The sequence below is a fragment of the Bison bison genome, unplaced genomic scaffold (assembly GCF_000754665.1).
Source record: "Bison bison bison isolate TAMUID 2011002044 unplaced genomic scaffold, Bison_UMD1.0 scf7180017864100, whole genome shotgun sequence".
Taxonomy (NCBI): domain Eukaryota; kingdom Metazoa; phylum Chordata; class Mammalia; order Artiodactyla; family Bovidae; genus Bison; species Bison bison.
In genome coordinates, this window is record NW_011494672.1 from 177,303 (window position 1) to 186,733 (window position 9,431).

General features: G+C 40.7%; 2 protein-coding genes across 3 annotated transcripts in view; one reads left to right on the top strand and one right to left on the bottom strand.

Annotated features, from left to right (window-relative positions):
* NDUFAF7 (NADH dehydrogenase (ubiquinone) complex I, assembly factor 7) overlaps positions 1-7,425 on the bottom strand; it is a 21,319-nt gene extending 13,894 nt beyond the window's left edge. For both annotated transcript variants that reach the window (XR_825145.1, XM_010838599.1), the window contains exons 1-4: positions 7,317-7,425; positions 6,868-7,031; positions 5,256-5,336; positions 4,201-4,311 (exon numbers count right to left, since the gene is read on the bottom strand). Coding sequence is in view for 1 of the 2 variants with exons in the window: in XM_010838599.1 (XP_010836901.1) it covers positions 4,201-4,311; positions 5,256-5,336; positions 6,868-7,031; positions 7,317-7,368 (408 nt within the window). In the remaining variant the exon portion in view is untranslated. The remainder of the gene's footprint in view (positions 1-4,200; positions 4,312-5,255; positions 5,337-6,867; positions 7,032-7,316) is intronic.
* A 14-nt stretch (positions 7,426-7,439) lies between these two features.
* CEBPZ (CCAAT/enhancer binding protein (C/EBP), zeta) overlaps positions 7,440-9,431 on the top strand; it is a 25,328-nt gene continuing 23,336 nt past the window's right edge. The window contains exon 1 of the mRNA XM_010838603.1: positions 7,440-7,665. Within this exon, the coding sequence (XP_010836905.1) occupies positions 7,510-7,665 (156 nt within the window). The 5' untranslated portion in view covers positions 7,440-7,509. The remainder of the gene's footprint in view (positions 7,666-9,431) is intronic.

A 9,431-nucleotide genomic window follows, 5' to 3' on the forward strand; every position in this document is an offset into this window, starting at 1 on the left:
CACTACAAACAAAGCTAGTGGAGGTGATGGAATTCCAGTTGAGCTATTTCAAATCCTGGAAGATGATGCTGTGAAAGTGCTGCACTCAATACGCCAGCAAATTTGGAAAACTCAGCAGTGGCCACAGGACTGGAAAAGGTCAGTTTTCATTCCAATCCCAAAGAAAGGCAATGCCAAAGAATGCTCAAACTACCACACAATTGCACTCATCTCACACGCTAGTAAAGTAATGCTCAAAATTCTCCAAGCCAGGCTTCAGCAATACGTGAACCATGAACTTCCAGATGTTCACACTGGTTTTAGAAAAGGCAGAGGAACCAGAGATCAAATTGCCAACATCCACTGGATCATGGAAAAAGCAAGAGAGTTCCAGAAAACCATCTATTTCTGCTTTATTGACTATGCCAAAGGCTTTGACTGTGTGGATCACAATAAACTGTGGAAAATTCTGAAAGAGATGGGAATACCAGACCACCTGACCTGCCTCTTGAGAAACCTATATGCAGGTCAGGAAGCAACAGTTAGAACTGGACATGGAACAACAGACTGGTTCCAAATAGGAAAAGGAGTACATCAAGGCTGTATATTGTCACCCTGCTTATTTAACTTACATGCAGAGTACATCATGAGAAACGCTGGGCTGGAAGAAGCACAAACTGGAATCAAGACTGCCAGGAGAAATATCAATAACCTCAGATATGCAGATGACACCACCCTTATGGCAGAAAGTGAAGAGGAACTCAAAAGCCTCTTGATGAAAGTGAAAGTGGAGAGTGAAAAAGTTGGCTCAAAGCTCAACATTCAGAAAACAAAGATCATGGCATCCGGTCCCACTACTTCATGGGAAATGGATGGGGAAACAGTGGAAGCAGTGTCAGACTTTATTTTTGGGGGCTCCAAATTCACTACAGATGGTGACTGCAGCCATGAAATTAAAAGATGCTTACTCCTTGGAAGGAAAGTTATGACCAACCTAGATAGCATATTCAAAAGCAGAGACATTACTTTGCCAACAAAGGTCCGTCTAGCCAAGGCTATGGTTTTTCCAATGGTCCCTATGTATGGATGTGAGAGTTGGACTGTGAAGACAGCTGAGCGCCGAAGAATTGATGCTTTTGAACTGTGGTGTTGGAGAAGACTCTTGAGAGTCCCTTGGACTACAAGGAGATCCCACCAGTCCATTCTGGAGGAGATCAGCCCTGGGTATTCTTTGGAAGCAATGATGCTAAAGCTGAAACTCCAGTACTTTGGCCACCTCATGCGAAGAGTTGACTCATTGGAAAAGACTGTGATGCTGGGAGGGATTGGGGGCAGGAGGAGAAGGGGAGGACAGAGAATGAGATGGCTGGATGGCATCACCAACTCAATGGACATGAGTTTGAGTGAACTCCGGGAGTTGGTGATGGACAGGGAGGCCTGGCGTGTTGCAATTCATGGGGTCACAAAGAGTCAGACACGACTGAGCAACTGAACTGAACTGAACTGAATAACTTCACAGTTTAACTTTGAGATTCTTTGCATTTCAATTTTTCCTTAGCTACATATACTTTGTTTTTTTTGCCATTGTAAACATAAGGAGAAAAAAACCAAATATACTAATGTTTTATCAATACACATTAATGCAAAATATTCAATGCTAACTGTGTAAGTACATCCATTTTTTTTCACTTGAATTTAATATTCACTGGTGATATGCATCGTACTTTTGAGATCTGTATATGCAGATGCAGACTGATAAGGACAAGACGACTTTTTCAAATTCAGTTTTGAGATGAAACTACATATGGAAAACTTCTTCCTAACAGAAAAATTTGAGAGTTGAACTATAAAGAAAGCTGAGCTCTGAAGAATTGATGCTTTTGAACTGTGGTGTTGGAGAAGACTCTTGAGAGTCCCTTGGACTCCTAGGAGATCCAACCAGTCCATCCTAAAGGAGATCAGTCCTGAGTGTTTATTGGAAGGACTGATGTTGACACTGAAACTCCAATACTTTGGCCACCTAATGCGAAGAGCTGACTCATTTGAAAAGACCCTGATTTGGGAAGGATTGAGGGTGGAGGAGAAGGGGACGTCAGAGGATGACATGGTTGAATGCCATCACCGACTCAATGGACATAGGTTTGGGTAGACCCTGGGAGTTGGTGATGGACAGGGAGGCCTGGCATGCTGTAGTTCATGGGGTCACAAAGAGTCAGACACGACTGAGCAACTGAACTGAAGCGAAGAGAAATATCCTTCAGAAATCTGATCAAAAATAAAACATCTGTAATTATGCCTTTGGCTATTTTTCCTTATATTCTTTGGCTGTTTCAGAGTTCTTGGAACTTGAAATAGGGAAGCATCCTCAAGACATTTTTAAGACCTGTGGGTAGTTTGGTGCATATAGTTTGGAGCACAGCGTTTAGGGTATGGCAAATGGTTGTGAACATCTTGTATTGGTCAGAGGGTAGCTACTGAAGACGCGTAGGCAGGGCAATTGATAAAGCCAAACATTTTCTTTCCAAAAAACAAACCTCACAGTTGGATTAGAGGGAGGCAAGGATGAAGGACTTGGTATTAACACATACGCTCTACCATATATATAAAACAGGTGAACAACAAGACCAGCAAGAACCATAAAACAGGTGAACAACAAGGAACTATATTTAGTATAATAACCTAGAATTGAAAATAATCTGAAAATAAATATATATAATCACTTTGCTATAACCTGAAACACTGTAAATCAACTATACTTCAATAAAAAAAAAAGTCAAGAAAAATACCTGTGGGCTTAATTTTTAAGGTGCTTGAGACAAAATATTGTTTGAGAATTTTATTTTATATTCAAATGACTTTGTCAATTTAAAAAGATACAAAATTGACCCCTGAAAACGTAAGTCAGTAGGTCTTTTCCACTCCGAGCCATACAATATAATGATTCTTCTTCATCAGACAATTGTAAATTTAAAAAAAATTTCAATTCCTAATTTCAAGCAGAAATTACATAACATCAGGAAATTTTAATTTCTTGAAACTGAATGGGTGTTTTTTTTTTTCTTTTTTACACAAATTGTCACGTACATGCAAAATAAACTCACAATTTATTTTGGGTCACACAATATGAGTGACTTTGATGTTAACAGATAATGTCCAGTAGCTAGTCACAGGAGTTACACCAAATTATACTTATAAGCAGCATGTGAGAGTCCCCTTGCTCCTCATCCTCACCAAGTCTTTCTAATTTTGAGTAGAATGGTTTCTCACTGTGATTTTAACTTTCATTTCTCTGACTACCAATGAGTCTGAGCATCTTTTTGTATTTGTTGATCATATGGATTTCCTCTTCTATGACAGGTCTGTTTACATCTTTGGCTTGGCCCTTCTGTTGAGTTCTCTGTCACTTTCTTATGGATTTAAAAGAGTTTTTTCTGTATTCTAACGTCAGTTCCTTGTTAGTTGTATGTGTTAAAAATAACTCCTCCCACTTTGTGCTTTGTCTTGTCACTTTACGGTATCTTTGAAGAACAAAAAGGTCCTAGTTTTTTTAAAGAACAAAAAAGTTCTTAATTTTAACATAATGGAAATTATTAATCTTTTTCTTTGTGGCTTCTGCTTTTTTACATCAATTTTAAAAACTCCCTACTCAAAAGATGAATACATTCTTCCATAATGTCTTCTAAATGTCTTATACTTTTTAACTCACATTCTCCCCAAACCCCCACTTTTTAAGATTACAAACAGATAATAAGTAATGATTCATTATATTACCTTGACATTATATTTTAGCTGAGAAATATGAGAGAAGGAAGTAAGGCTGAAAGCCAAGGAAATCAACAAAGTTTTCAAACTCAGTTAAAAGTAACAAGATTCTGGACTTTCTTGGTGGTCCTGTGGTTAAGAATCCACCTCCAGTGAAGGGGACACAGGTTCAACCCTGGTCTAGGAAGATTCCACATGATGTGGGGCAACTTAGCCCCTGAGCCACAGCTACTCAGCCTGTACTCCAGAGCCTGCGCCCCGCAACATACTGAAGCCCATGCACCCTGGAGCTTGTGCTCTGTAACAAGAGAAGTCACTGCAGTGAGAAGGCCTCGCACCACAACTAGAGAGTCGCCCCCATTTGCTGTAACTAGAGAAAGCCCATGCACGTTAAAAATAAATGAAACTAATTTTTAAAACAGATAACAAGATTCAGGTACATGAGACTTTGTTACTTACCCTCAAAATATCTCCCAAGAGGGTTCCCTTGCCTGGGCCTAGTTCCACCAGTTGGAAAGCTGCATTTTTTCCAGCGGCTATCCATTCACTGATGAACCATATCCCTAGGAGCTGTGAGAAGGAAAGAACTACATTTGAGCATTATAAAGCATAAAAGGATACCAGGATATAAAACTATGTAAACAGACTTTATACCAGAAAGCAAAATGTTTGCAAACAACTATACATGTTATTCAACAAGTTCATATATGTATACACACATAGGAACTTCGCAGTACAACACATACCACTTACGATGCTTAGTCACAGAAGAAAACACCTAGCTAAAAGGCAGCCTCCATTATAAAAGGTCTCATGACACATACTGAAAGGTACTAGTACTTGAAAGCGAACAGACATATGAAGTATGATTAGGCCATTTCTTCATATTCATGCAATTTCAATAATTACATGGCTTTAAGTGATAGTTAATATTTTTTAATGCCTAGATTCTTCTTCCTTTTGTGTACTATTTCCTATTTCTAAATTGATCCAAGGTTATATAAGGAAATAAATGAACTAGAATTCCTGAAAAGAATTCAAAGTTTCCTCAAGGGAGACATCTACTATAAATACAGCTAAATAAGAAATAGGGGCTTTAGCACACATCTTGATCCCACTGATTCCTCAGTGTTTTTTTTAATCTTTTCTCTCTTCCTTCTTGGGTACTCCCAACTTCCTTTTACACCTCACCTGTTGTCTCTCTCCATCCTTCCACTCTCATTTTTCATCTGGTTCTCCTCTTTTCGAATGCCTCACCTTCTGTCTCTTTTCTTTCTCTTTCCTTTTGTTCTTCATATGGCTACATTTCCTTTTCTACATGAAGTATAAACCTTTTAAATGTCCTCTATATACCTCTATTATTCTCTTTCAGTATATAAACCACTAAAAAATTAAAACTTCATGAATCACAAAAAACAAAACTTATAAAACACTACTGTAGAATAATACTACTTGATTTTTTTCTCAAATGTTTGTAATAATTAGTTTCTTCTATAGTTTACATTGAATATTACCTCCCCAAACATCTGACTTATTTCAGGTGAAGTAATGAAATCTCCTTCTTCTCCTAGCATGTCACGGTTCATGTAATAGCCCTACGTAAGAAGAAAAAAATGGAGAAAACATTAATTTTCAAATAAGCTTTTTAAAACACCCCTCCAAAATCTTATATAACGTATACAACTAGAAAAACAAGTATTTCATAAGAAAGTTCTCTCTTCTAAATAAGCAAAATAAACAGTGTCTTTACCTAGATTTTACAAAGTAACAGTCATTTTGCAGAACTGGTAGAAAAACATAACTAAGGCACTTCCACAACCCCTATTCCTACCACACTATTTGCTTCCAATCCCTATCAATCTGGGTTTTGTCTTTTTCACCCTCAGATTTAATTAAAACAATCCACAGTGATCTTGTGCAATTATTTGCTTCCTTGTTTATGGCTCATTTTCTCACCAGAACATAAGTGCGGTGCTCCACTGTCCACTGCAGTATTTCCAGAGGCTGAAACAGTGTGCACCATAGTTGGTGCCTCAACAAATGGATAAATGAAGAGCAGATCTCAACTCTAACCCAGGTAAGCATGTTTTAAAGTTTCTCCTTACCTGAAATTTTGGTACACTGTAGCACTGTATACAGGCATTAAAGGATCCCTTCTTTTACTAAACCTCTGGACCCTGAGTCATTCCACTACACCCAAAAGCAAAAGGAAGATGAACCCTGGGATTCCACAGATCTCATAATTCAACCCAACAAAAAGTGAAACACTGAAATAAAAGAACCACAGGCTTTCACCAAGTGGCTCTGTACAGCAGAAAGGAAACGAAAGTCAGAAAGCTGTAACAAAGCCTAATGCTGTAACATAAAGGTCCAGACCTCCCATTCTCAATGGAATATGCTTCCAGTGCCTGCTGATGCCTTCACAACACAGCTTTCCAAGCACCAAATTCATACTTCCTGTTGCCTACTGCACATGCCACCTGAGTCCCACAAACACTTCAAATTCATCCACTGAACTCAATTCTGTCCTACCTCTTCCTACTCCTGTATTCTCTTCTTCCTGAAAAATAACTCCAACAACTACCATAAACTCAAGTAGGGAAGTCATCCTTCCTCATCTCATAAATCCAATTGGTTACATTGTCTCCTTAACATCTTTGGAACGTGTCCTCTCTTTAATGACACTGCCGCTGACTTCACCCAGCTCTGACCAATTGACAGACTGATTTATCTGTCCCAAGGTCTTCAATACTTTGGTCAGCTGATGCAAAGAACTGACTCATTGGAAAAGACCCTGATGCTGGGAAAGACTGAAGACAGGAGGAGAAGGGGACGACAGAGGATGAGATGGTTGGATGGCATCACCAACTCAATGGACATGGGTTTGAGCAAGCTCCAGGAGTTGATGATGGATAGGGAAACCTGGCGTGCTGCAGTCCATGAAGTCGCAAAGAGTCGGACACGACTGAGTGACTGAACTGAACTAAAGGTTTTCAAGCCTGACTTTTGCCCTGGGAGGCTCCCGCTAGGGCTGAGGGCCCTCTGGCTCCTCTGCGCACATCCTCCTGTTTCACACCTGACAGCGCTGCTCGAGTGGGCCTGGTGGCCTGGTGCCCCGACCCATACCTTGGCTGGGTTCGTCAAGACCTCCTTCATGTACTCGGCCACAGTGATGGGACCAGTAGACTTGATTTTGTACATAAGATGCCTCAGCATGGGGGTCACAGTATTGTTTTCTGCAGGCTCATTCCCAGAGCTGAAGTACTTTCCTCTCCAAAGGCAAGGAAGGACTGCAAAAAAAAAAAAAAAAAAAAAACCATTAACCGGAACTCATTAGAAATCTTAAGTGTTGACACAGCAGCCTGAGTGATTTCAAGGCGGCTTCGTCAACCTTTCACTTAGCCAAAGCCAGGAAAGCGGTCTCGGGCCACAATCGGCCCAAGACCACACAGCCATTCCATGTCTTAGGCTGGACTCCAGTCTGCAGCCCAGAGCGCCCCAGAGTCCTCTCAACTGAGGAAGGCGTCCCGGGCGGTTTCCAAGGCAACAAGGCTTTGAGCACCGCAATCTCTTACCTGCGCGCATTGCGCACAGCCGCCTAACGCCGGCTGCCGCCAAGAAGTTCATTCCTAACTTCGCCTGCAGTAAAGCTCCGCCCGGAAGTGGGGATTGCGCCTGTTTCCAGTGAGGGCCACGCCCCTTACAGGAAGTACGTCACTCGGCCTAGCGGAAGAAAGCTAGGGCCCTTGCGCGCGTGCTTCGCTTGCTATGGCGGCAGCCGAGAAACCTTTGGAGTTCCATGCCAAGCGGCCCTGGGGTCCGGAGAAAGGGCTAGAAGATCCGGACGAAGACGAAGAGGATGATAACGATGAAACCGAGGATGCGTTCTCCCTTCAGGAAGTGTTACGGCTCGGAGGCACCAAGGTAATGGCCGCGGGCTCCCGAAGAAAGGAGACAGGCGTGTGGAGGGGTCGCGAGTGGAATTGCCCCGCGAGTAGCGGGTTAAGTGGCCCAGCAGCCCCCGAGCTGCGGAGCAGGAGCTCACAGCTCAGACTCCAGCTTCGAAATGTACTCTGCGCGTTTCCTGCACTTCTTTCCCGTAATATTGCAAGAAAAACGTCGTTTAGAATTGAACTTTTTTTTTGCCGTGTCTTTTCTTAAAATGTAGGTTATCTTCTCTTTTTATTGACGTAGTGTATAAATGGCACTCCATCAGGTCGGAGAGGACTGTTTGTTGTTCCGACCTCTTGACATCCGTGTTTGGGATCCCACTGGTGTTAGAATCTTAAGTACACACACTTGCTCACTTTACGCCCAAGAATCTTTCTGCGTTCTTGGAATTTACATATTAACGAAACGGTAACCAAACTTTGAAATACACAGTGTGTCTAACGCTGAGTAAGAGCTATGACGAAAGCTAAAACGAGAGAGGATAATGAGTGGGAAAGGACTTAAAGTTTTAAACTAGGTGATTGGGGAATCCACCAGTGAGTGAGCAGAAAACTGGAGGGAAGAAAGCAGTGAGCCCTTTTGGTTTTGTTGTCCCAGGAACAGTAAAATAGTGCAGCTGAGGTCAAGTGAAGTGAGAGAAGAGCGGTAAGAAATGAGGTCAGAGACATAAGAGGGTGGACTTATGCTCTCATTTTATGGGAAACCTTTAGAAGATTCGGAGCAAATATGTGACAGTTTGGCTTTGTATTAATTGTTTTGAGGGTAGACTTTTCTGAGCAGTGTGGGAGAGGGCGGAGTGGGGTCAGTGATTAGAGGCAGGAGAAATGCAGTTTCCCTGGGCAGACTGACAGTTTAGTCTGTACTTGGGTTGCATTTTAAAGGAGCAAGTGCATAATGAAAGGTCTTCTTTCTCACTTTAATCTCCAGCCATGCAGTTTCCTCTTCAGGAAGCAATCATTTTAGTGTCTTTTATATTTTTCAAACAAATACACACACCCCTGTATGTGTTATTTTTTACACAAAAGGTGTAGTATATCTATACTATTTGATGCTTCCATATCGGTATATAAAGTTCTGTCATTGGTTTTATGTCAGCATAAATCGTTAATTTATCTAACCAGCCATTGATTGCGGATATTTGTCAGTCTTTTGCTATTTTAAATAATGCTTCAGTAAATAGCCTTGAGTATGTATATCTTTCCCCACATTAGTAAGTGGATGTATATACACCTAAATTTATAGAAATGGAACTTTGACTCAGTCAAAGGATGTCTGTCAGGTATTTTGATTGAAGTTGGCAAATTGCTTTCTATAGGGAACTTCCATCAACAGTATGGGAAAGTGCTTTTTTCCTTCACCCTCTCCCCAGCACCACCTGTCTTAGTGTCATCTCTGCTTGTCTGACGTGTTTAAAAATGGATATATCATTGTGATTTTAATTTGGACTTCTTTCAATGTGAGTGAGGTTAGGCATCTTTTCATTTTTTTAAAAACCTCTTATTTGTTTATATACTTGCACATCTTTCTGTCAGATTGTCACTTCCTTAACTGATGCAGAGGAACTTTTATATTAAATATTAAGCTAGATTACTTTGATATAAGTTGCCAGTTACTGTTTTTTTCCAACTTATCTGTCTTCTGATTTTTGTATATGTTTTGTGTATATGAGAGAATGGTAAATTTATCCATTCTTTTCTATATGGGACCTGAGTTTTATGTCATATTTAGAATTTTTCCCT